The sequence below is a fragment of the Nerophis ophidion genome, linkage group LG04, assembly GCF_033978795.1.
Source record: "Nerophis ophidion isolate RoL-2023_Sa linkage group LG04, RoL_Noph_v1.0, whole genome shotgun sequence".
In the NCBI taxonomy this organism is placed as follows: domain Eukaryota; kingdom Metazoa; phylum Chordata; class Actinopteri; order Syngnathiformes; family Syngnathidae; genus Nerophis; species Nerophis ophidion.
Genome location: NC_084614.1, coordinates 57,017,393 through 57,044,903, shown reverse-complemented (window position 1 = coordinate 57,044,903; position 27,511 = coordinate 57,017,393). Strand labels below are relative to the sequence as shown.

Genomic DNA, 27,511 nt, shown 5'->3' with positions numbered 1-27,511 from the left:
GATTGTGCAAGTGTTCCTAATGACGTGTCCGGCATGTCGTCCTCTGCCAAGAGGCTGAAACTGATCAGCGGCCTACATTCACTCAAAGCACACGTCTCCTGTTACGTACTCAATAGGGGCCCTCCCAAACCGCTCGTCTTCTACTTATGATCTTTTAAGAGTAATTCCTGCAAGGCCAGATTTCATCTATTGTATGTGCATGCTTCGTACAAAACCAAGCACGGCTGCAAGATGCCAAATGTCTATCAACCCCCCCCCCGACCCCCAAAAAAAACATATCCATCCAAATCCAAATCTCATCAGTCTGCGGTGACCCGACAACCCTGGAAATTAAAATCTCCAAAACTTATTTGTACAATTCCCCAAGGAGGATTAAAGCAGCGAGAAAGCGATCCCATTGAGCAGATTATTGTCTTATCATTTTTGTTTGTGTTTTACCCCCTCTTGTCCGGTAACAAAAAAAGAGCAAATAAAATCAAACCTATAAATCCTCTTTAATCCTCATTGTGTACAGATTGGGGTCGCCCCTGTGATGCTTCTGTGGTGAAACATCCACATTAGAAAGACCCTGAATGACGGCCATTCTTAATGCCAGTCATGCTAACCTGGGCTTGTCTTGCATAATGAATGAGAAAAAAGTATCACTGATGTTATTCTAAACGCGAAAGACGGACAGCATGAATAATGGAGGCCAAATCAGTTGACTTCATCTCTTCCTGCTCAAAGTCAGTGCCTGCAACGGAATTCTGCAGGGACCTTCTGGATGGCAGCAAAGGACGCAGGGAGAAGCACTCACCTTTTTGTTTTTGGGAAATAGACCTTATTTGTGGAAGTTGTGGGATTAAAGGTCATGATGATACCATGGTGGCCCAACTGCTAGGGCTGGTCTTTCTACTCCTGCTTCACTCTGTGAGATGTAAGTACCACAAAACTTTGAGTTATGGTCATGGCATTGAAACTGGAAGTAGTTTTAGATGTGTTCTATTAAGCAAAGCCCAAAACTTCACTAGAAGCATTATAATGCAGCACTGCCTCAAATTGTGGCCCTAAGTAGAATTGTGTTTGGAAGCCTCCTCACTCTCCATTACCAACTGTTTTCACACTTTTTTGTCAAGAGGAGTGTATGCGATATGTACATTTTCAGAATGGGCTTGTTCTTTTTTGGGCCGAAGTAAAACAAAGAAAATAATCTGAAGTTGTCGTAGTTGTATTCTTAAGTTATTATGCCATAATTTTAGTTGTCTGGCCCATGTAGGAATAGATTTTCATCCATGCGGCCCCTGAGCTAAAATTTGTTTGACACCCCTGCCCTAGAGCCTGTTTACCGATCATACCCTTCACTAGAGAAGAGGGGTTTAAACAGTTGGATTGAGGTTTTTAGGGACGGCGTGGTGAAGTTGGGAGAGTTGCCGTGTCCGCAATCTCAGGGTTACTGGTTCAATCCCCACCTTCTACCATACTAGTCACGTCTGTTGTGTCCTTGAGCAAGACACTTCACCCTTGCTCCTGCTGGGTCCTAGTTAACGCCTTGTGTGTGTGAATGGGTGAATGTAGAAATAGTGTCAAAGCCCTTTAAGTTCCTTAAAGGGGAACATTATCCCCAAACGCTTAAGCCGCTGAAATCCGAGTCTGAATCCGAGCTAATGTCGCTATATCTTGCTGTGGTAACCGCCACGTTGTTTGTATTGGCAGCCCTGTATGACGTCACAGGGAAATGGACAGTCGCTTTGCAAATAGCGAAAATCAAGAACTTTAAAGCTTTTTTTAGGGATATTCCGGGAGGTGTAAAATTTTGAAAAAAACTTCGAAAAACAAATCAAGCCACTGGAACTGATTTTTATTGTTTTTAACCCTTTTGAAATTCTGATAATGTTCCCCTTTAAAAAAGTAGAAAAGCGCTATAAAAATATAACCGATTTGCCATTTTATGCCACCATGAGAAAAAAAGATGTTCCTTGTGGACATGATACCTGCCCCTAGCTAGATGAAGTGTATTAAAGTAGGCTTCACTACACATCCTAAAAATCGACTAACTATACGTCATTCAGCTAAAGATGTGGGATCCATGTGTTTTTCTATAGGGAATACGCTAACCCACCATGACGTTGTTGTTATAACTGCGACGTTAGCGCTGAAGCGCTCACATAGCTATTCCAGTGTTGCTAACATATGCTTCCTCCTGTCCCACTCTTGAAAGTAGTTGTATGTGACATATGGTATCTATCATGTTGGAAAAGCGCAGAGTTATAGTGTATGTAAAAAAAAAAAGTGACAGGCGTAGACAAACATAGCTCAATAGCATTAAAGCTACAAACACACAAAACAGTGTGTTCAAGTAAGGCTTACTACAAACCCTGTTTCCATATGAGTTGGGAAATTGTGTTAGATGTAAATATAAACGGAATACAATGATTTGCAAATTCTTTACAACCCATATTCAATTGAATGCACTACAAAGACGAGATATTTGATGTTCAAACTCATAAACTTGATTTTTTTTGCAAATAATAATCAACTTACAATTTCATGGCTGCAACACATGCATAGTAGTTAGGAAAGGGCATGTTCACCACTGTGTTACATCTCATTTTCTTTTAAGAACACTCAATAAACATTTGGGAACTAAGGTAACTAATTGTTGAAGCTTTGAAAGTGGAATTATTTTCCCATTCTTGTTTTATGTAGAGCTTTAGTCGTTCAACAGTCCAGGGTCTCCGCTGTTGTATTTTACGCTTCATAACGCGCCACACATTTTCGATGGGAGACAGGTCTAGACTGCAGGCAGGCTAGGAAAGTACCCGCATTCTTTTACTACGAAGCCAGGCTGTTGTAACACGTGGCTTGGCATTGTTTTTATTCTGCAATAAGCAGGGGCGTCCATGATAACGTTGCTTGGATGACAACATATATTGCTCCAAAACCTGTATGGACCATTCAGCATTAATGGTGCCTTCCCAGATGTGTAAATTACCCATGCCTTGGGCACTAATACACCCCCACACCATCACAGATGCTGGCTTTTGAACTTTGCGCCTATAACAATCCGGATGGTTATTTTCCTCTTTGTTCTGGAGGACACCACGTCCACAGTTTCCAAATATAATTTGAAATGTAGACTCGTCAGACCCCTGAACATTTTTCCACTTTGCATCAGTCCATCTTAGATGAGCTCGGGCCCAGTGAAGATGTAGCAACCAACTGTAGTTACTGACAGTGGTTTTATGAAGTGTTCCTGAGCCCATGTGGTGATATCCTTTACACACTGATGTAAGTTTTTGATGCAGTGCCACCTGAGGGATCAAAGGTCCGTAATATCATCGCTCACGATGCCCCCAGATTCTCTGAACCTTTTGATGATTTTACGGACCGTAGATGGTAAAATCCCTAAATTCCTTGCAATAGCTTGTTAAGAAATGTTGTTCTAAAACTGTTCGACGATTTGCTTACATATTGGTGACCCACGCCCCATCCTTGTTTGTGAATTACTGCTTTTATACCCAATCAAGGCACCCACCTTTTCCCAATTAGCCTGCACACCTGTAGGATGTTCAAAATAAGTGTTTGATGAGCATTCCTCAACTTTATCAGTATTTACTGCCACCTTTCTCAACTTCTTTGTCACGTGTTGCTGGCATCAAATTCTAAAATTAGTGATTATTTGCAAAAAAAGAGTGTTTATCAGTTTTAACATCAAATATGTTGTCTTTGAAGCATATTCAACTGAATATGGGTTGAAAATTATTTGCAATTCATTGTATTCCGTTTATATTTTCATCTTACACAATTTCCAAACTCATATGGAAATGGGGTTTGTAAAAGCACTTTCAAAATGATTAAATTCCAGCATCAAGGCTAGATTTTGGCCAATACATTCACGTGGGACATGTTATCTAGAAAGGTTGAAAAATAGTGACAACATGGGACCTTTAAGATATAAGTTGTACCGTGACCTACAATGCAATGAATCTTGTAAGTGAACACAAGCGTGATATACAACACCTCTGTCTTCCTTTCCTACACACATACTGGGATGGGTGTGTGTCCCCTCTTACTTCAGCGCAGAGCATCAATGGTGAGGTGGTCTACCGTGACAACACTATGTACGGCGTGGTGAACAAGGCCGTCATCCTGGAATGCGGTAGTACCATACCTGACATGTACATATGGAGCTTCACCAGTCCCGGCACTGAAGCCATCAAGGCGGTGGTGTACGACTTGGGCCAAGGTCCTAAGATCCAAAAGCTGGCCCAGGCTCTCGGGGAGCTAACGGTCATCTCCAAAAGTGCCGACGTCAGTATCGACAAGCTGCCCGTGGCGGCCCAGGGTCTGTACACCTGCCAGGCATTCTATGACCTAGAAAGCGAGCCCAAGGTGTACTACTACTACGTGCATCTTGCCGTCAGAAGTAGGTCCTAGAAGAAAGAACAAGTATGACATAATAGTTTGATCTGGTTGACTCATACAAATATCGCTTACCTTAAATCAGTTCCAGTCACAAAGCCGCACCTATTGGCGAGCGACGTGTCTCCAGTGGAAGGTACGACAATATGGCTGCGATGTAATCTGGACAACGGGACGGGGCCCATCCAGTACGTGTGGCAACAAGAAAGCCACCAAGGAAACATCTCAGCGTTTGCTCAGGGCAACACCAGCGTGGTCAACGTGACGGCGGTGAACCGCAACCACACCGGATGGTACCGATGTATGGCCAGTAACGCCGTCAACAGTGAGCGCTCGGATCGGATATGGCTGGATATTATCTGTGAGTGGAATGTATTACAAACACCGAAAACCGCTAATAGTATCTACTGTACTGTAGACTTAAGATGTGCATTGTTGGGTGATTTTGTCACGGTTTGGTTGTTTCGAATTTGCTTAATTTTTTTCATTTGACTACTTTGATTTGAATAAAGTTAAAAAGGTAAGGCACCAAAACAAAAGCTAATAATTAAAAAAAAAATACTGTCATTTAGTGTACATATATGGAACTTGTAGTTTAAGACGCATTTTAAATGTATCAGTAAAGTTTGTAGAATATCACAATCAGAAACAGAATCAGATGTATTGGCTAAGTATGTTTAACACGCAAAGAATTTGACTTTGTAGATTCGCTTTGTTCCAAATCATCCATCACAATATCGTAGGGAAGGGCACCAAAACCCAGTTCCATAATGGCACCGGTGCCAACATAAACGGTAGTAACCAGACCAAAAAAGAAGTAGATATCGGTGCCTTACATTGGTTCTAAATGAACGCAGACTCAACCACTTGCAACCAGTGCTTGACAGAGATATTGTACAAGTAACGTCTCGTAAGTAATGTAGCGTCTAAGAAGCAGAATTTTCGCAAGGTTCCACGAGCTTGAACAACAGGAGATCCATTGAATGCATGTTTTAGATGATAAAGACAGCAATATGTATAATTACGCTAGATACAGTAATTAATTAGACATCCCGTCCTTTAAGTAACATTTGCAAAATGAAATAGAAGAGCCCTTTGTATGTCCCCCTGAAAAATGTCTTTCCAGTTGGCCCGGATATCCCCCAGATTGAGGTGACGCCGTACACGCTGACGGAGCGAGGCTACTCGGCCCTGGAGAGAGAGACAGTGTCCCTGCAGTGTCAAGCCCAGTCCAACCCTCCCAGTCAGTACGTGTGGTTCTACAACAACTCTCAGGTGTACAGCGGGCCGCAGTTCACCATCACCAAGGTGCTCCGGATGCACACGGGCGACTACGCCTGCCTGGCGCAGAACACCTACCTCAACACGCGCTCCAAAAAGACCATCAGCCTGACTGTCTACTGTGAGTGTGAACTTTGTGACACCTTCTTGGGCTACACGTCAAGAATTTGGGTCTTCTGTCTTTGATTTGTCAATGGATAATCCCCATTAACGGATCAAATCCAACACTATCTTTAGTCTTTATCAACCCTGATTTTCCAATTCTGTTCTCTGTCTTTATTGGAAGACCTCTGTCATCTGTTTTTCCTCCCTAAACACACTTCAACACAAACACACAGCAGAGTGTGGAAGCCCTCCAGACCGGTTCTTCCGTTTGGACCATCGGGAAATTTGATGGGACTCTCTGGCAGGTACAGTGCTTGCTGTCGTGTGACAGCCATGGCAAGCAATGGTCAGTTACAAAGACCAGCACTTGGCATTCTATTGGTTTCTGCTTCTTTAGCTGTACATACCGTTTCTCAAGTTTGAGTTTTCCACACAAATTCAAGAATGCATGCAGAGTTAGATAAAGCGGACAACTTGCGCTATTTCCAATACAGCTACTGCTATTTCGTGGAGTTGATACGAACAACGTCAGGAGGTTTATATACAGCCTATGTTTCTGGACGTATCACTAACTAGAGACCTCTATGGTCATTTGCTTATGGAGACCGTGCACCCAGCCACCATAGGAGACTGCTGTTCATTGAATAGAAACATTTATTGGAGCATTTTACATACATAGTACTGATTTTCAGTAATAGCCCAAGTCCCCCTTTTCCAAGTGTGCTTGAGTATGGTGAAATTGACTGGTACCAAACAATCTGACTAGCGTGAGTGAACCCTTATACCAAACTGTAGTTTAACAACTTCCTGGGATCATATCATCCATCGCCTTGTTACGCTGCCTCTTCTCACCAACAGACCCACCAGATGCTTCCCCTTCCTGCTCCATGGAGCCAGCCCTGAATTACACCTCCCTGAGACTCCGCTGCTCCTGGACAGGCGGCTTCCCGTCCGCCTCCGTTTATTGGGCTGAACACTTGACACGTGCAGGGCAAGACGAGGTCGACGAGGGGCACACTAACGGCATCTTGCTGCCTTCCGAACAACTGGCTTCAAACAGCAGCTTGTTTACGTGCACGGGCTCCCACCCAGCACTCAAACAACCAGTGGAGTGCAGCACGCGTGCACGTGAGTACACATTGCTGGGTATAAAACTTTGCTATCCAAGCCTTGAGCCTCCTCTCCTCCCCCAGATCTACCAGCTTCAGAACTGGTGTGTTTAGCCTACGTGACAACCAACAGGCAGTACCTCATGTTGTCGTGCTCTTGGGACGGAGGGGCCCCCAACGCTCTGGTGTGGTGGGAAGGCCCAAGTGGTCATGGCAAACCTGGGGAAGAGAACTCCAACGTCCTGATCCTTCGCTACGGAACAGCTCAAAGCGGGAAACCTTATACCTGCCACGCTAAACATCCGCTTCTGGTCCAAACTAAGACCTGCAGGCTCACACTGGGTCAGTGCTCAGAGGAGAGCGTTCAAAGCAATGCTACTTAATCTTATTGGTTCACAAATGCTCACAGACACTCGGGGACATACTTTATGGTTGCCCTTGTAATTGCCATGATAGGCCTCCAAGTGCGAAAAACGACCACTTGAACACAGACAATAAGGACTAGGCAAGTGGTAATTTCCTAGTTGGTAATTTTTTTTATTAACTTATGACTGATACAACCATGTATGACAGTACACCACATAAAACACACATACACTGCCTTAAGAGGAGACATGGCATCTGTAAAGTTAAACAGGCGTGTTGAGCACTGCTGTATGCAGTGAGAAGCTTTTAAAAAAAATAGTGTTGTTAGTGTTGTTACACCCTCCGACAACACACCGACGAGGCATGATGTCTCCAAGGTTCCAAAAAATAGTCGAAAAAACGGAAAATAACAGAGCTGAGACCCGTGTGTGTAATGTATAGAAAATGAAAATGGCGGCTGTATTACCTTGGTGACGTCACGTTCTGACGTCATCGCCACCAGAGCAATACACAGAAAGGCGTTTAATTCGCCAAATCCACCCATTTAGAGTTCGGAAATCGGTTAAAAAAAAATGTTCTTTTTTCTGCACCATCAAGGTATATATTGACGCTTACATAGGTCTGGTGATAATGTTCCCCTTTAATCCGTAAGAGAAGCGTGGTATGGAGGGTTTTTTGTGCCAAATTTTATATGTACAAAATGAATACAAAGTTAAATACCGGTACATAATTGACATATTTAAAATGAAAAATATTTTTTTCATTGTTAATTTATTAATACAATTGTCAGTTGAAAGAAACAATTATGTAGTTAATCTAAATAATATATCTTTTTTTAATCAAAATGTACTATTTATGCAAAATTGACATATTATGCAATATAATCAGAAAAAACATTGGATAATAAACGCTTGGTTTAGAGGGTTTTTTGTGCTGCAACTTATATGTAGAAGATAAACAGAAAGTGAAATAATATTCAAGATTATTAAAATAATATGCTAAATTGTTATTAAAAAATCCAACCGTCAGTTTTTTAAATAAACCCATTTATTTCAAGATATTAATTTCTTGTCATTTAATTATAATGTTTTGGTTTATACAGTAAGTAAACCCTCGTTTATTGATGTTAATTGTTGACAGTGGTAAATGAATGTCCGCAATATAGGAAATAATTATGAATTTAATATTTTCGTTGCAGGGCAGTACAGTGGCCCAGTGGTTAGTGCTTGTACCTCGCAATAAGTAGGTTGTGGGTTCCATTCCCAGGATCAAGGTCTTTCTGTGAGGACTTCCCATGATTTGCAACACTAATTATGTGAATGTGCGTGTAAATGATTGTCTATTGGTGTTGGCCCGGTGATGAGGGGGCGACTTGTCCAGGGTGTAACCTGCTTTCCGCACGGATGCACCTGGGTTATGCTCCAGCTTCCCCCGCAACAGAAAAAAAAACAAGCGGTAGAAAATGGATAGCTAGATGGATATATTCATTGCTAGTGCATAAAAAACCTGCGTGTTTTAACATAACTAAATACGTTTTTAACATTATGCAGAGCCCTCTATATATGTAATAGTCACCTTTACACTCGTTTAATCCAATTTAGTAATGCTGTCTGAGTCTAAGGCAGTCGGTGGCCTTCATACTGAACAATGCTTTGAGGCGTTTGGTCTCATCCAGTGATCAATACTACTCACTGTATTACTGATATTTTAAGCTTATTTAGCCTTTTTTTTCTGCTTGAAAATGCATAACTAAGGCCACAAATACAAATGATGCTTGTTTTATTAAATATAACATCTCCTTCATAGTTAATTAGCCATAAACATAACTATTTAATTAACAGCTAACTTTAATTATTAATTCTGTGGGGCTGTTAAACAGCAGCATTATGAAATATCCATTCATCCATCCATCCATCCATTTTCAACCGCTTATTCCCTTTTGGGGTCGCGGGGGGCGCTGGCGCCTATCTCAGCTACAATCGGGCGGAAGGCGGAGTACACCCTGGACAAAAAACCCTTCAGTCTGGAACACTCTGCAAGCAAGTAAATAAATGCCCGCAGCTACAATGTGGGGAAATACAGTAAATATAGTTTATTTCACTTGCAGAGGCTCCTGTGTTACTAACGCAGCGCAGCGTAGTGTCTGTGTACGAGGGGGCCGACGTGCTACTCTCCTGCAGCCTGAGGGCCAACTACCTGCCCACCAGTGACATAACTTGGTTCAACAATCACGGTTTGGACGTTCAGGACACGTCCAAGTATATGCTGCTACGAACATCAGCGTGGGCTAACCTGACCGTGCGAGACACGGATCACACTCGAGACAGCGGCGAGTACAGGTGCTCCTCCTCCAACGCTGTGGGAGGAGCTGACATCAACATCACATTGGTGGTCAAGAGTAAGACTTCAAAGAGTATCTTTGTAAAGCAACTAGTTTGGCTGATGCTAAGAATTGTTCTAAATTTCAGAGCACCCCATGCCCCCCAACGCCACCCTACTCAGGGTGACGTACATCAGCCGGCAGCTCAACGAGGTGGAGCTGGAGTGGAAGATGGAGGGCGAAGCCCGACAAGGCTGGACTGGATTCATCGTGCAGCACAAGTGGGTGAACGAACACCCGGGGAGGAGAACAAGTGGAGACGATTCAAAGCAAGAGAGGATCGGTGCCTCGGTTTGGCACCACAGTATTATCCATGACCCTGATGTCAGGATTCAAACAGTAGGGATGTTGACACCCACAGCTAAATACCAGTTCCGGGTCACACCTTTCAACCACAGAACCATGGGACACCCCTCTGCTGCAATAACGCCAGGTACAAATATGAGAGGAAGGTTAAATAGACTGGAATGGCACAAAATATAGTCCAGATGAAAAAAATATAGAGCAAATCTGATAATCCTACTAACGACTTAACATTGCTTCTTTTTTATCTATTCAGGTGAAAAGACTCCACCCTAGTTCACAAACAAACACAACCCTATTTGTATCCTTTCCTGCCTCCTTTCTCTCCACTTTCTCTGTGTGCTTGTTCTTTTTCCATGCATACTGGGCACATCTATCAGCTGACAGAAGCTTGAGGGTCATATAGTAGATAGCTGCGGGGCAGATTTGAAGTTGGACATCAGAATAACATTTTATGGGAATTAACTGGTCATTTGCAGGTTCGCTTCCCACCTATTGAAATCCAAATCGCTGCCGTTGTGTCCTTGGGCAGGACACTTCACCCTTGCCCCCGGTGCCGCTCACACTGGTGAATGAATGATGAATGAATGTTTGGTGTTGGTCGGAGGGGCCGTAGGCACGAACTGGCAGCCACGCTTCCGTCAGTCTACCCCAGGACAGCTGTGGCTACAGATGTAGCTTATCACCACCAGGTGTGAATGAATGATGGGTTCCAACTTCTCTGTGAGCGCTTTGAGTATCTAACAATAGAAAAGCGCAATATAAATCTAATCCATTATTATTATTATTATTATTATTTGTACAGTAAATACAACCAGTTCAATACAAACAAAAACATCTTAATATTTATTTATGGCTGGTATTTTTTCATTAATATGTACAATATAAATTCATGGCATAATGTTACACTACATGTTTTGCTCAAATGCCGTAATGAGCTTTCAGCATGCAAACCTTTAAAATTTTGCGATCCATGCCATGCGGAAATGCAAAAGACATGCAGGCTGCCAGATTGAATTTAGTTGTATAACAAGTGTGATGAAGGCATGACAGTGCATAACTTGTAAGTATACTCTTAGACACTAACTTGCATTTTTCCCGTTAATTCCCATGGCAGGTGTCCTAACTTTAAAAATGCACACTAGTACTCAGGGGTCTGGAAAGATCAGCTGCCTATTTCAATCAATTTCTCAAGTTTAAAGACCAAATATTTAAAGTATACACTATGTTGTGTAGCGTTGTTGCAATGTGTAACTGTGATGTGTTGCAGCCGAGCCGCGCTCCACTAACTACCCTGCTGTGATCGGCGCAGCAGTGGGGGGGATGCTCTTTGCAGCAATCGTCACAGTGCTGCTGCTCGTCTACATAATCCGCAACCGCAACAACAACCCTCGTGAGTCTCACAAACACACACACAATCTCGTGAACACACAGCATTTAAAGGCTTTCCGTTGTCTCCCCACGCAGGACTACATGACATGCTGTTTGGCTTGTGAGTACAAATTAAAGTATGCAATAAAAGTGAGGCGATATGACAAATCAGCAACTACTTTACAAGATGAACTTGTATATACTCAGGATCTTTCTGTGTGGAGTTTGCATGTTCTACCTGTGACTGAGTGGGTTCCCTCCGGGTACTCCGGCTTCCTCCCTCCTCAAAAGACATGCACTTGGGGATAGGTCGATTGGCAACACTAAATTGGCCCTAGTGTGTGAATGTGAGTGTGAATGTTGCCTGTCTATCTGTGTTGGCCCTGTGATGAGGTGGCGACTTGTCCAGGGTGTACCCCGCCTTCTACCCGAATGCAGCTGAGATAGGCTCCAGCACCCCCTGCAACCCCAAAAAGGGACAAGCGGTAGACAATGGATTGATGGATAATAGAAGTATTAAAAACAGGTTAAAAAAGCTTCTAATTTAGCTGCCGAGGTAACATATTGCGTCATTACGCGTTGTATCATTTTGTCCATTGTTATTCTACTGATACTATCTGGTTACTGTTGCTGTTCTGTTTCAACATGTTTCATATCTAAACTGCTGTTGAAACATATTTTCTTGTTATTTTAATATTTTCCATTATGCTTCACATTAGTTTTGTGCAACACTACATCGATCCAATACCAAGTAGTTGCAGAGACAGTATTGGTCATTACAATGCTGCACAACCACAAAAACACAGAATGGCAGTGTAACAATATAAATTAAATATTTCAATCATTTCCTACTATTGCTTTGATTTAAATCATTTGGTTTTTGCCCTTAAAGCCCTCCTGTGTAGAGCGACGTTTCTCCTGAATTTGTAAACAATAACAAAACCAACAAAAGATTTTGTGTTAACAGAAAATATCGGTCTAACCACTGTGGTACCCACTATTTACTGATATTATAATTGATATCGTTAGTCGATATTTGTATTGATCCACACTACTTTGTTTAAATTGAAGCGCTCCATCCTAGCTTAGATGTGTAGTGTAGCATGTTTAGCTAATCTTCTTGGGATAATACTTGTAAGAAACTTAGTTTATTTTCGCCACCATGGAGGCTAGGATTGCTGATTCAGAAGTGGCTTTTAACTTTTAATCACATTTTTAGTTGCCCGGTTTTTAGACAATGGCTGTATATTGAGTCCAATACTGCCACACAATTTGTACATTGACTACTCTAAACTAAAGTATATTCAAGTTTGATTCTTTCCGTATTGACCCTGGTTGCTGAAATGTGATGGCTGTACTCACTTTTGCAAGATACTGTAAGCATAATAGCCCCCTTTCATTTGAGGTGTGTTGAGGAATTCAAATGATTCACTTTTCAGGCAACACAGTCAGTCCAGGGAAAACATCAACTTCCCAGAGGATGAGTTGGTCAACGGAACGGAAGGGCAAATAGCAAGCTCGTCTAGCCAAGGCAAGACGGATACACGTTCAGATAAAGGATGCTATGTTCAAATAACAAAAACAAAAAAACACTATGACATTTAAGCATCCCATTAATTGCTTTACTCGTGAATGTGATTCCTTCCTCCAGGTCCAACACTGGCTTTACCCAGGGCGTCTTCCCCCTTGACCACCTCCCCAAATGCCGGACAAGCCCCTCCCACAGGAGACAACGAACCCGTCAATGTCACCATCACCGTCAATGCGACCGGCTCCTAAAGGCATGGAATTACTGGCCAGATCGTCCAGTCGTTTCCAAACATTGCAAAATTTCAAGTTCCCTACTTCACTTACAGCAAATTGTATGGCATAGAAACATCTTTCTGTTTTGTTTTAAATAATTTATTTCACATTGTGTGGTGAGTAACATAAGAATTTGTCAGTCTCCTTAAAGAGCAGAGGACCCCCGAATGAGGTACACCAGTACTATGGCAGGTATTTCTGATACTGCCAGGGGCGTTACAGGGCTGTTTTTTACCAGTGTAGTTTTGAAGTAAAAAAAGCAACTTTAATTCCTGCAATAATTTGTCATAAAGAATGAGAATAAATAAACAATTTCAAGAGGTCCTCAATTTCACCTATTAGTAGTAATCTATTTAAGTGCTTAGCATATCTTGACCCATATTGGATCGATATTAGCGTGCTAAATCAATTAAATGGAAAGTATATCAAAAAGACCTCATACAAAAAGTTATGACACCCCTGCCATAGAGAATGTGTGTAACAATGGAATACTAAAACAGTACAAACAAGACAACAATTTAAACATTATTAGAACAGATAAATATATGCAGCTTCTTCCCACCTGCGGCATCAGTTCACATTTGTTAATATTCACCAGTGAGGTCATATGACAGGAAGGGAAATCTTCTGCGTGCTGACGATGTCACACAGCTTCTGCCTTATATTCAAGAAGAGCCGTTTGAACTCCAGACCGTCGCCCTGAAAAAACAAACACACAAAATGAAAGGGGATGAAAAGGACGAGCGTGTCTTAACAGCTTTATTAAAATACAAACAGATACTAAAAAGTCACCTTGGACAGTCTGAAGTCTAACAGCACTCTTTGGTCCATTTCCAGCAAGTGGACTTTGAATATGAGTTTGTTATTGCGCTTGTCCAGTGTGTTCACAGTCACCTGAGGGACAAACACAAGCAAAAAAAAAAAAAAAAGTTTAAATGCCTGAAATCCAATCAAATCAATTTACATGCACAATGTTTATATTTCCAATGACTAGTGACATTTAGAGCTTTGGAGGGTTCAATTTGATTAGAAACCTGTCTGACATATTATACTGTTGCATTATAGTGACGTTTAATCAATATTGTCAAAGTGTGTAATAATTGTACTGTATATGCCATTAATAAAAAGCAGCCAGCCTGTTGTAATAAGTTCCACTTACTCTTTTATTTATCGCCACACCTTTCCCTTGTTGCCATCACTAGTTAGTATAATTCAGTAAAACATTCAAAAGACGCAATACAGTTGGGAGTTGACTCTTAAACTGTTCAACAAGACATAGAAACACTTTGTTTGAAGTCCTTAAATTGTTCAACTTTTGGGACATTGTAGGCATAGCTCCAAATTTTGCATTTTTAAAAGTAGAACTACACCTTTTATTGGTATTTTGCCTTTCATTACTTATTCCTATGTAAGAAAAGGACACATATATTCTTTTTTATGCATTCTAATTTGTAAAATACGGCATATTTCAGGTGACGAAAAAATGCATCTAATGGGAGTACACTACTCGCCCATAAGGCCCCCTAAAAACGTCCACAAAGTGGCAATGATACTCCATGTGCATCTCCTGACCTGAATGTAAACCAAATGTTATCGATAATATTATAAGTGCTAACACAGACCAACTATGTATGCCGCGCCGTGATCACAGAGAGCGAACAAGCTTATGCTGCTATATTGAGCCAGTGAGCTGCTGCATTGCCTGAGCTTATAAAATTTAATTCTAGATTATAAATCATGCCTCTCACCTGGATAGCAGAAAGATGTCGGCACAAACCGAAAAGTTTTTCAACTTTGACATTCAACTTACACCCGGAGATGGCAAGAAAGACACAAAAAAAACCGCCACATTTTTTTTAAAACGGGAGAATGTGAACATTCCATCAGTTGGCATCCCAGTGGTAGCATACATTGTACAGTAAGTGATTGTATTAATATGTTCGTAGTTCGCATATATCAAGTTCAGCACTCAGCAATATGGCTGCTATAGCTTGTGTTTCACTAGAGCTGGATCCGTTTAGCACATAGCTTCTAAAACTGGTAGCTCATTTTTCTTGACTCAAAAATATAAGGTTCTGGATCATCACTTGTCCCAAAGTAGTCTTTGTTGGCTCTCATGAAGTCTGCCATGATTAGTTGTATTAGTTGTTGTGGAAAAGATAAGCTGACTTTGTGACGCGTCTAAATGAATACACAGTTGTATGCTTAAAATTAGCAAAATACGTACATTACATGTTATTATGAATAAGCCTGTTACATACATACTGTACTTACAGCATATACTGTATATAAACATTGATGGAAGCGTTTGGATGTTTTTTTAGAGAGCTTTTATAGGCAGAATAGGGCAGGTGCCTCTGGCTCCATTGTTAGCTGACTTTTGCTAACGTTTATTTACGAGTTAGTGTTACAAAAAAAATAAAAACTGATGTGTTCTTGTCTTACATTAGGATTGTGAATGACAGACAACAAAAAAGTGCACTTCCACTTTAAGTATTAAATATGTAAACTTAAATTACATTGCTAAGCTAAAAACCAACAAAGTCGAGGGAGGTGACTAAAAACACACAAACATAAACTCCACATAGGTAAGCGTGTTGTGACAAATTTCCCAATTTTACTCTTTCCCTTTTTGATTTCTGTGGAAAAACATTTTATCAAGCAGCAATCTAATTACACCCTCTGCTGGCTCCTACCAAGTAGTGAAATCTTCTAGCAAACTCATTTTCATCATGGGCCCCATCATAGTTACGGCTCCAGTCAGAGGGCCGTTTGTAACTGTGAAACATATATAACGTAACCATACAAATACAAAATAGATGACATTAAACAAGTGCCCCTTCATTTGATTATTTGTTAAAAAACTACCCTTCTTAAGGATCGCAAGTCAGGTGACAGGCAGATATCGAAGTTCAGCTACTGTAGAATTGATTCCAAAAAGGGTTACAATAAGAGGTGGTAAAAATGATCAATTCCCTGATGTATCACAATTAGAAAGACGACATTGTTGAATCGATGGAATGTCCAAATATCGATTATTTACATAAATGAAATAAAACGTACTCTAAATGCAGATCGAGTGAACACACCGGAGAAGGGAGGAGGGAAGGAAAACAAGCTAACTCCGCCGCTAAGCTAGCTTGAATGTGAAATAGTAAATCAAGAAAAACACTGTGTACACTTCAACAGAAGGACAATAGGAACTGTGGCATAGCAGAGAGTAACCAGCTAAGAAGAGGAAATTAACAAGTAGATTAATAAAACAGGAGAGACAATATCAATCATTGTGGCCGCCGGCCGGCAACACTGCAGGGCCTAAGTGTCTGAACATTCTGTGGTTTTGGAAGGCATCAAAATTTATTTCGCCAAGTAGGGACGATCATTTTTTTGATCACTAAAATTTCTCAGTACAGTTCTCAAGTATCTATAGTCTTCCATATACAGTGTACAGTGGAACCTGCATTTAAGAAACACTTCTTAATTGTGAACGTTTCGGTTTACGAACCTTTAGATGGCGCCAAATATGCCTCTGTGTGCAAACCATGTCTTTGTGTACAAACACTTCATTTTGTGTGCCGCTGGAAGCCTTAGGCCATGGTCATTTTGATGATATCATTTCCTGTGCAGTACAGTACAGGACATGGCCATTTTGAAGAAGCAAAGCTCCCTACTTAACATCCTGTTTACGCAGTCCATTACTCGGTCACTATTTGTCAGTGCTTCAGTGTGTTTCTTCTCTTGCCATTCACCAAGTATTGTCTGTTTTGTTAACTGTACACCGTGGTAAATAGGAGCAAACTGAAAAGCTACTCAATAAATCCTCAATCCATCTATCCATTTCCCTCTGCTTGTCTCTCTCCATGTCGCGGGGGGACTGGAACCTATCCAGCCGCACTTGGGCGGAGGGCACGATACACCATGGACAAGTCGCCACCTTATAAACTGTCACCCAGAAAAGGTATTTGAAGCCAGCGAAGCCAAACATCAATTTGTGAGTTGTTTACACTATTAAAATGTTTTGCCCAAATATCCAAAAACGGAGAATGACACAGTTGCCGAGTAGTAGCTAAGAGAGGAGCCTAATATGCATATTAATAATAAACATTATACAGTGATAATATGTAGTACAATACATCAATGATAAATTCTATACTATTTACATACATTATATTATTAAATATGCATAAACAATCTATTTATAATAAAATCTTAGCCCCTTAATCATATTTGAACTGTAGAGTGGCCAAAGATTTCCACTTTTTGTTATGATGACAGAAAAAATTGTGTTAGCTTGTTGCCTCAAATAATGAAACCAGATTCAGTAAAGATTTTTTTCTGTCCAAATTTAAATGCATTTAACAAAAAAGATTACATGTTTTATTATTTCCAAACTTGGAAAAGCATGGAGATCGACAACTTCTTTGTGTATGGTAGGGCCAAGGAAAATGTTATCAAGACTCTCCCTGGTAAATATGCATTGTTTTTTTCTTGGGTAAGGTTGCATTTCATTTTTTTATTTCGCATTTACATCAATGTTGGTCGCTTGCGCCATTTACAAGTACGCGTGTTTTCTATAGTTATATCAAAATATAACTATAGACGTCAACATGGTGTATGTGCTGAGAGCTTCATTTATGACTGCTGCCTTTAGGTAAAAGCTTAATCTTTAGGTTTTGCTCACATTTGATTTATTTTATTTAGACTCATCGGGTTGGTGCTTTTCAAAACACTTGTAGCAAAAATGTGTTTTAAGAAATACAAATAATATCAAGATAATATTTAAATGGGAAACACTAATCGTTAAAAGTATATCACACAAACCTTTAACAAAGTGGTAACAGCAAACTTATGCATTCTTTGACTCTGCACCCTTGAACTGAGGCGCGTTCCATTTTTCTCGTCGTCGTTTCATAAAATATTTCAACCTTCCGCCCTTCTTGAATACCTCTCGAGGAACTCTGAAGAAACGTTTATTCTTTTTGCAATTTGACATTTTTACAGCTGAAAACAACACAATCATAGGGCATTTTTCTTCTAGAAAAGCTAAATGGTGCCTAGGACCTGTTTAGGACAGACGCAGGCTTGACTACTACGCATATTTAATGAGCCGGACGGGAGACGGATGTGAAGTCATATGCAACCCAGCAGATGCTTATAGAGCTGGCAGCCAATCCACAACACAGGATTGGCAAAATTCTAATCAATGAAAATGGTGAATGGAAATAATGAAAGTCCTGGACACCTTGAATCAGCACATACCTGTTTGGTGCAAGTGAGTTTGTAGCCGAATGCTAGAGCGTCACAGACATCTTTAAGGGAAGCCAGCGAGGCTTCAGCGCTGACGGTGGTGAAGAAGCGTGTCATTCTGCGCACCAATCTCTGCAACGGCGTCTGTGTCCAAACAGTGAGGAGAGATTGTTAACATCATCCACTTTGTTCAGACGTTCAAAGAAGGAAAAACCGAGTGTGTGACCTGACTGGTTCCCGGCGTGCCGAACAGCTGACTCCCCAGTAGCATGTGCTCAGGTTTGGCCGGCTGGGAGAAGCTGACCTGACCGTTCATCTGGCTGATGAGCAGCATGGCTTCCCAGCCTCCTACTGCCAGGTCCGGTTGGGAGCTGGAGAACTCCATTTTGTCATCACTGCAGGGAGAGAGGCAAACATGTAATGATCTCATTACACAAAAAAAAACAAATAACATTAGAACTACCTGTTGGCTCGAGATATCACTGCACCATCAGCTCGAAGGTGTTTTATAGAACCGCAGTTTAGGGAACCTGATGGTTGCTTCACACCTGCACAAAAACACCTTTATCAATAATTACACAACGCTCATGTGCACTGCTATGACGACTTTCCTTGAGCAAACCAGCGGTCTTTCTGAATGTCTGCAATGGTGATTCGTGCATCAGGATTTGCCAGCAATAACTTGGACAACAAACCTGCCAAAAACATGAAGTAAATAAACACAAAGAGAGACATTCACACTATTTACGCATTGAAAACTTACAAAGAGGCATTGGTTGTATTTTCTTCCAAGGAGCCAGGTAGGTTTTCCTCTGAAGCCAATCTGAATATTCCTGACAGATTTCAGAAGGCTGGTCCCACGGCAACTCTGGAAAAGTCACACGAGACACACGCTTGGAACAAAACCTGCTAGAACATTTAAAAAAGCCCATGGCTGATTTGGGTTACGCAAACATGACTTGGCATCTTTCAAACTGTGTAGGCTGAGTGAATAATAATAATAATAATAACTTAGATTTATATCGCGCATTTCTAAACACTCAAAGCGCTCACAGAGAAGTGGGACTCAACATTCATTCACACCTGGTGGTGGTAAGCTACATCAGTAGCCACAGCTGCCCTTGAGTAGATTGACGGAAGCGTGGCTGCCAGTTTGTGCCAATGGCCCCTCCGACCACCACCTATCATTCATCCATCATTTATTCACCAGTGTGAGCGGCACCGGGGGCAAAGGGTGAAGTGTCCTGCCCAAGAATACAACAGCAGCAATTTTTTGGATGTCAATAGGTGGGAAGCAAACCTGCAACCCTCAGGTTTCTGGCCGGGCGCTCTACCCACTACGCCATACCGGCAATCATATGAATGATTGCCGATAAACTCAGTTGCGTACTTGACAAAAGTTAAAGTTAAAAGGTGGTGGCATATTTGATGTAAAATAATGACTCAACATCGCATGTCAGCAAATTACCTCAAACACTCTTTCTTGACGGTATTTAACTCAATTGCAGACAGCACCACGCATTTTTTTGGGCTGCAATGATTAATCGATTAAAAAAATGTTTGTATATATTCTGTTGCTTTGATTATTTGTTGAATGAGAGTAAATAAAAAATAATTAAATCCAGTTTATCCAGAGTGGTGGTATGTGGGTGCTGGTGATCAGTGTGGTGACAAATAGTAAATGGTGTTTTTTTTTACTTTATTTCATCAATCTATCCATCCATCCATCCATTTTGTACTGCTTGTCCCTCTCGGGGTTGCGGGGTTAGCTGGAGCCTATCCCAGCTGCATTCATAAGGAAAAAGTCGCCACTTCATCGCAGGGCCAACACAGGTAGACAAAATGTTGATTATTTACATTTCATTTTTAAAAGAAAGATGGTTATGGCAAACAAATATTTTTATTTACTTAAATTTTCCCCTAAAATATGCATTTAGTCTATAAAATGTGTTTTATCCGATTACTCGATAAATCAAACAAACTCACCGGTAGATTACACAATTACTAAAATAATCAACATTTTCAGCACTGATGCATTTAGTAAAACTGAGGTGTTTTTAAAGGGGACCAATAATGCAAAACCAACTTTTTTTACCTATTGCTTCCTGTTTTTTGTGTATTTGGGATGTGCATTAGTCCCAAAAATTTGAAATCCAACCATTGGCATCATTTATAAAACAATCTTGCTTACATTAATTCCTCCAAACGAGCTGTTTGGAAGTTGCCTAAATTTATGATGTTTTCCCAATTGTGATGTCAGCGGGTATCTCCAGCTATGGTCAAAATTTACCCGAAGACCTTTGCCAAGTCCGCCGTTGTAGCTGTAGTCAATGATAATATTATTTTTTCTATCCTCTTGTTGTGGGGCAGACTGGGTCGTACATGCAGTGGCATCTTCCGCTGTTTCTATTTATAATACAAAAGATGGATATCGTTCTAACCTATATCTGTCAATAGACTCCATATGGAAGCGCTAAAAACAACAACATGGATGACGGGGAAGACGCAGTCGCAGTGGAGGCACGTAAATAAGAACGTCCACAAAACTGCATCCTGAATAGACAGTTAGAAAGCAGCTTGAAGATGGTCTGTAAAACATAATCTATGCAAAATGCTGACCAAAGAACCACCATTACATGTTATGTAGACTACAAGGAAATGTTTTAAATGTGGAAAAAAGTGGAGACGATTTTTACTAGACTGTGGCAAATATTAGGGCTGCAGCAATTAATAGATTAGAATTTTTTTTTTTATTTATATTCTGTTGCTTTTTATTTTTAGTTTAATGAGTGACTATTAAAACTAAAAAAATCTGCGACAACCTGGAAGTTTAAATACTCTAACAGTTTCCACACAGCAGCTGCAAAAGAACAGAAGAGAGCTTGGGTGTGTGGGTAAAGTAATCGGCGTGGCAGCAAACAGTGGAGAATTTTTTTCTTAATGCACAGATTTTAAAAGTGCAATTTGAATGCTGGTGATGTGCATTTATCAAAAAAAAAAAAAAAAAAAGTAAATGGTAATGTTTATTTTAACTATTTATCCTAAAATATGCATTGAAAAAAACTGTTGTGTGTTTTATCTGATTACTTGATTAATCAAACAAAATTATCAATAGATTACTAAAATAATCAATAGTTGACACGACTAGCGAATAACACAATCGCTCTTTTTCCAAGACCAATTTTTTTAAGCCACTTAACAGTTTTGCTCTGCTTTATTGATCACCATTATCTTAATATTAGCTGTTTTTGGCTAATTTGATAAAAACCTTTTCCAGAAGCCATCCACAAATAGGTTTGGCCCTGCCTATTGGTCCTCCAAACACATTACGATGGGAATGGCGACTTTCTGGTCCTAGACACTTTAAGAGACTCTAACATCAAATAGACTGAAACACTGTCCTGTTTTTTTTTTCTTGACAGTAAATGATAAATGTATGTCAAAAGTGCAGACCAGGATAGGATCTTGACCAGTGTTTATTTACCTCCAGCCAGCATTGCAGTCAGCACAATCCCACAAGCCCAGATATCTGCCGGCTGAGCATTGTACTCAGTCTGGTTCAACAGCTCAGGGGCAACATAAGGAAGAGTCCCGCAGAGTCGGTACATTGGTCTCTCTCGTCCTTTGAAGCGAAACATGGTCGCAAGGCCAAAATCCGTCAGCTTGAGGTTGTCTGGAAAGTGAAAGGGCAGCTGACTAAAAGTTTAGATACGCGACATGTTTACAGTATGTCGTTGCCAAAATCTTCTCACCATTGTTGTCCAGCAAAATGTTCTCTGGCTTTATGTCTCTGTGAGTGATGCCCAGATTGTGGAGGTACTCCTGTAAGAGGCATGCAGTGACTAATCGAATATAAGCAAGTACAAAATCTTAACTTTTTTTATCTCACCACTGCGGCTATAAGCTGCTGGAAAAATTTGTGAGCATCGTTCTCCGCCATCCCCAAGTCAGGCTCTACGGAAAAACATTTCTTAAATCGTATTTATTAGGTACACGTGTAGAAATCAGTGGCATCCAATTCAAAACAAGTAAATATTAGGAACACATATTGGTGCAGTCTTACACCACTGCAAACTGCTACCAAATATTCAATTATTCCAAAGTGGGCACTGTTATCTTTAGAAAAATCTATTTTTACACAATTCTAGTATTGGATCTTAATAAATGAGCATGTATGTCTCACCAATTCGATCGAACAGCTCTCCTCCCGTGCAGTACTCCAAAAAAAGATACACAGTAGGTCCTTCCTTACGATGGCCGAAAAAACGCACAATGTTTTCGTGGTTCAAGATCTAAACGAAATAGTGCAAATCACTATTTACAGTTTCTCACAAAGGTGACTACAAACCTTACATTTCAACAACCATTTGGGTTTTGGCAGTGCTCGGTAATAAAAAGGTACTCGTACTAAATAATAACACAGTTGTATTCCAAGTTACTTAGATAAAAAAAGGCCGTGTGTTGACTTACTTGTACTTCTATAGTATAAACTGTAGACTGACTACTAAAGTGTATCCAAGTTGAGTACTCGATTATTCTTTATTTACTTAAAGTAATCTTCCGCACATCAGTTTTCAAATTAAAGACGGCATCTTGCCTTGTGTACGCAGATTTCCTTCTTGACATTCTCTGCACATTCTTTGGCTTGAGAGGTGTCAATCACTTTGACTGCAACCGCCTCCTCAGTCTGTCTGTTCACCAGCAGCCTCACTCTGAGCACATTGGGGAAGGTTAAAACATATAGGAAGAACATATAGACAATCAAAATGAAAAAAAAAAAGATTTATGTTGTCCAGTGAAAACATATTTGTATACTGTTTGTCTGATTTATTATGGCTGGCTGACTTGACTGCTGAGACTTTACAAAGATAATTATGTAATAAATAGGAAGACTTATGTGCATAGGTTTTAATGTACATGCACGACTATTGTTAATCCTGCAAACAATAAACACAATCGAGTCCCAGCATATGTATTGTTATATATTGTAGATGTGAAAATAATAAAGAACTCATACTCTCCATAAGCTCCTTCACCAAGTGTCTGAACGAGGTCCCAGTCCTCCACAAAGGGCACTGCCATGCTTAAAAAAAAACAGACGCACAAATTATAACATACTTTCAGCTATTCTATCCTCTTTCAAAACCGCTCTAAAATAACACCTTCAGGCAACTTCAACCCTTTACTATTACCCTCCTCCATTCACATTCCATCTCCCCGGATTGTAAATAACCTAATGTAAATAATCAAATGTATTTCTAAGGTATATACTTGTTCTTATGCTATCTGAACTCAATATGTTCTCTGCTCACTGTACATTTCCGACTAAGTCAGACCTACACTGTTTCAATGTCCATTTCTCTGTTGATGCAATTGTTGATGACTGAAGTACTGATATCAACCAAAGCTCCTCATCCCACCCCCCGGATTGTAAATAATGTAAATAATTCAATATATATACTATGATGATTAACTTGTTTGATGACAATATTATGCTGATAATATATATTTGTACCATGAATTGATTAACGTGGACCCAGACTTAAACAAGTTGTAAAACTTATTCGGGTGTTACCATTTAGTGATCAATTGTACGAAATATGTACTGTACTGTGCAATCTACTAATAAAAGTTTCAATCAATCAATCTCTTCTCTAATCCTCTTTGTCAACGCAGCCTGGCCAGCAACGTGCAAATGTTCAGTAATTCCAAATGACAACCAAAGTGCTCTGTTAATAGTAGCCACGTACCTGCAAATCCTCCTTAGCAGCAGTTTTCTCCAAAGCTAAAATAGTTTTGCCAAAGTGACTGACACAAAGACAGTAGCGAAGTATGCATGAAATTGGCGCGCTGTTTTTTTGCGCCAACTTCCGGTTCAGTGTCACTTCCTTTTCCGTGTTTTCTCTTTCCGGCGTACTTCCGGTTTATACATCTGACGTCGCATTTGTTTGTCAAACGTTTTGAAAATGAGAACTAATTTGTTTAGAATCACAGCGAAAACCAGTTATATTTTATATTAAAGTTGTCGTATGAATACAACAACCTAATGTATTTGTGAGGTTTTACCTTAATTTCAGACCGAAATAACAGTGACACTATACATTACAATTCCTATCAACATGTTTGAAAAAATAACATTAGTCCACATTCAAATTTAACTAAAATAGTTTTAAAGCCATTTACACACAGTAGCAGTATAATATCGTCCATATTATATTTATGGCTTACCCGAATCTTGAGGAGCATTTCCTTTCAAAGAACGGTTCAAAAGACTGGCTCGTTATTATGGTTCCGTGGTTCTTGACCTTTTTTACCTCAGAGCCCAACTTTTCCTCTACAGAGGGACTCAAGGCTAACAGAAAAAATAACACTGAATTAGTTATCTCACTCTGGATTTTAATGGTATTCAATCATTATTTCTAACTTACTTACAGTTTAATAGGATAAACCTTTTCAGTTATGAAAGCATGTGTTAATGTAAAAAATACTATCCATCCATCCATCCATCCATCCATCTATCCATCCATCCATCCATCCATCCATCATCTTCCGCTCATCCGAGGTCGGGTCACGGGGGCAGCAGCCTAAGCAGGGAAGCCCAGACTTCCCTCTCCCCAGACACTTCGTCTAGCTCTTCCCGGGGGATCCCTAGTCATTCCCAGGCCAGCCGGGAGACATAGTCTTCCCAACGTGTCCTGGGTCTTCCCCGTGGCTGCCTACCGGTTGGACGTGCCCTAAACACCTCCCTAGGGAGGCATTCGGGTGGCATCCTGACCAGATGCCCGAGCCACCTCATCTGGCTCCTCTCGATGTGGAGGAGCAGCGGCTTTATTTTGAGCTCCTCCTGGATGGCAGAGCTTCTCACCCTATCGCTAAGGGAGAGCCCCGCCACCCGGCGGAGGAATCTCATTTCGACTGCTTGTACCCGTGATCTTATCCTTTCGGTCATGACCCAAAGCTCATGACCATAAGTGAGGATGGGAACGTAGATCAACCGGTAAATTGAGAGCTTTGCCTTCCGGCTCAGCTCCTTCTTCACCACAACGGATCGATACAACGTCCGCATTACTGAAGACGCCGCACCGATCCGCCTGTCGATCTCACGATCCACTCTTCCCCCACTCGTGAACAAAAAATACTATCAAGGCTTATTTCAGCCTGGTTACAAATAGATACTAATCAAATATGCTCCAAAAAAAGAGACTCATAAAAAAAAACTGGAGAAAAATGTATTTGTGTACAATTACAGAGTGTCAAAATGAATACATTCTAACTGAATTAGTAATCAATAAGAATGATAAGTATGTTTCTTAAAAAAACTGTCACTAAAAATTAAGTGCAAAAAAAAAAAAAGAAGCTTAACCACTTTAGTCATAATTTTGGCGCTTAAGAAACTTCTCTATGACTTTAGCTCCAGACTTCTTCTGTTTGTTTTAGATTTATTTACTGCCACAGTTGATGGAAAAGTTTATTACATTTGAGTACTGCTGCCGCCCATATGGACCGCAGCTGAGAAATAAATATTTTTAGGCGGTTCTCAATGTGGCTGTCGTGGCCCAACAACAGGCCCAGGCCTATGCTTAGGAAAACACTGTATACATTTATGTTTTTTTTGTTACTTTATTTTTTTACTACGGTAACAATCGCTTGTAGAAGTTATCAGATAGGATGTGGATCAAAATAATTTCAATTCATACCAATATTACTCTAATGGTAGGAATTATTGTTGACAATCATTTTCTCATTGTTCACTTAAAGAACTGTTCAAATCACTCGGTTCGTTTGCCAACGTCACAGCTTTAGTATGGACCTGATCTTTGAACTTCGAAGGTGAGTGCAATGTATCCAAATATGGATATTATCGATAGCAGTTTAGTATTGGTATGATCTGATCAATACTATTTTGATGACATCAATATATTTTCATAAACCCCTGTGTGTTTTTTCTTGAATTGTTCAAAACATTGTGATATTGTCTACAATCTCATGAAATAAAGGGATGGATAGGAATTGTGGTAATTTTGGGGAAAAATTCAGATTATAATCATGATCAACAAAATTTAAGGTCAAAATCACGTGATTTACAATAATTGGGTGATGTTTCACTGTAATTGATTATCTTTTCAATATTGAACATAAATACAAATATCGACAATACAGTACTTAGTATTGGATTGATACCAAAACCTCTAGACTTCTCGCCCGTCATTTCTGTTTGTTTTTTGAACAGGTCAGTCAGTGTTTTGTACACTGCAATTTATTTGCCACTTGCCAAGATTAAAACATTTATTTCTAGAAATGTCTGTAGTTTTTAGAGATAGTTACTTATTTTTAGTCATTGACATAACATTATAACCTTCATTTTTGCATTCATACCTATATGATGTCTATTTTAGTTAAAAAAAAATAAAACTGAGAAAATATATATTCAATTAAGGTATTTTGGTCTTTCACTCACATAGAAAATCTTGTTTAAAGATTCTGCAACATCTCGAGGATGCTTAATCTAAGAGTTGCAAGTTGAATAATGCTTGTTTTCAGAATAAAATACTTATTTTGATCTCAAAAGTCATGCTAATTTTGAGATAAACACATTTTGATTAAGGATTTATTATCATGTAAAATCAACAGACTGCATGGAAAGATAATTTCACAGGTTTTTACTATTTTTTTTCCTAGGATCTAGTCTTTTTCGTTCACATATTATCAGCTCTTTTTTTGCAGTGTACATGTTTTATTTTACAGCCCACTTTAGGAGGAGTGGCGTGGGAAGTCCCCTGAAAGGTTAGTTGAACCCGTGTGGTGGACGATCAATACCCACAGCAAAATGTCAACAATTGTGCGTCCGTTTTTGGGAAATGACGAGGCAAGTGTACTTTTGACTTGCTTGGGAAAGTAATCACATTTTGGGAAATTCACCTTACTAATATGATAATCATGACCACTATAATATTACGTCTTGCACCATTCAACGGTGTATTTTGAATACTGGAATATACTGTACCTTATGTTTATGCTTAAGAGAGCAACACTATTCGATTGATCACTATCCCATCAAAAATTACTGAAAACTTTCTCTTTCATTTCAGTTTTGCCCACTGTAACCTAATCATAAGAGGTATTTCAATATTTTAGGTGTTTTCTC

The 27,511-nt window shown here is 40.1% G+C and overlaps 2 protein-coding genes across 2 annotated transcripts; one reads left to right on the top strand and one right to left on the bottom strand.

Moving 5' to 3' along the window:
• Positions 1-684: 684 nt before the first annotated feature.
• On the top strand, positions 685-14,765 carry LOC133550451 (V-set and immunoglobulin domain-containing protein 10-like 2). The gene is made up of 12 exons (XM_061896433.1): positions 685-916; positions 4,058-4,405; positions 4,487-4,762; positions 5,528-5,803; positions 6,646-6,915; positions 6,981-7,238; positions 9,370-9,660; positions 9,731-10,075; positions 11,216-11,338; positions 11,413-11,437; positions 12,756-12,847; positions 12,968-14,765. The coding sequence occupies exons 1-12, from the start codon at positions 685-687 to the stop codon at positions 13,093-13,095; spliced, it is 2,664 nt and encodes an 887-aa protein (XP_061752417.1). The 3' UTR covers positions 13,096-14,765.
• chek1 (checkpoint kinase 1) lies at positions 13,093-24,271 on the bottom strand. Its single transcript, XM_061898556.1, has 14 exons — positions 24,117-24,271; positions 23,384-23,449; positions 22,964-23,078; positions 22,550-22,658; positions 22,256-22,320; positions 22,119-22,188; positions 21,851-22,039; positions 19,130-19,234; positions 18,980-19,061; positions 18,830-18,916; positions 18,593-18,761; positions 18,379-18,510; positions 13,912-14,013; positions 13,093-13,818 (listed from the first exon to the last, which is right to left on the bottom strand). Exons 2-14 carry the CDS (start codon positions 23,446-23,448, stop codon positions 13,723-13,725), a joined length of 1,386 nt encoding a protein of 461 aa, XP_061754540.1. The 5' UTR covers position 23,449; positions 24,117-24,271; the 3' UTR covers positions 13,093-13,722.
• Positions 24,272-27,511: the final 3,240 nt, after the last annotated feature.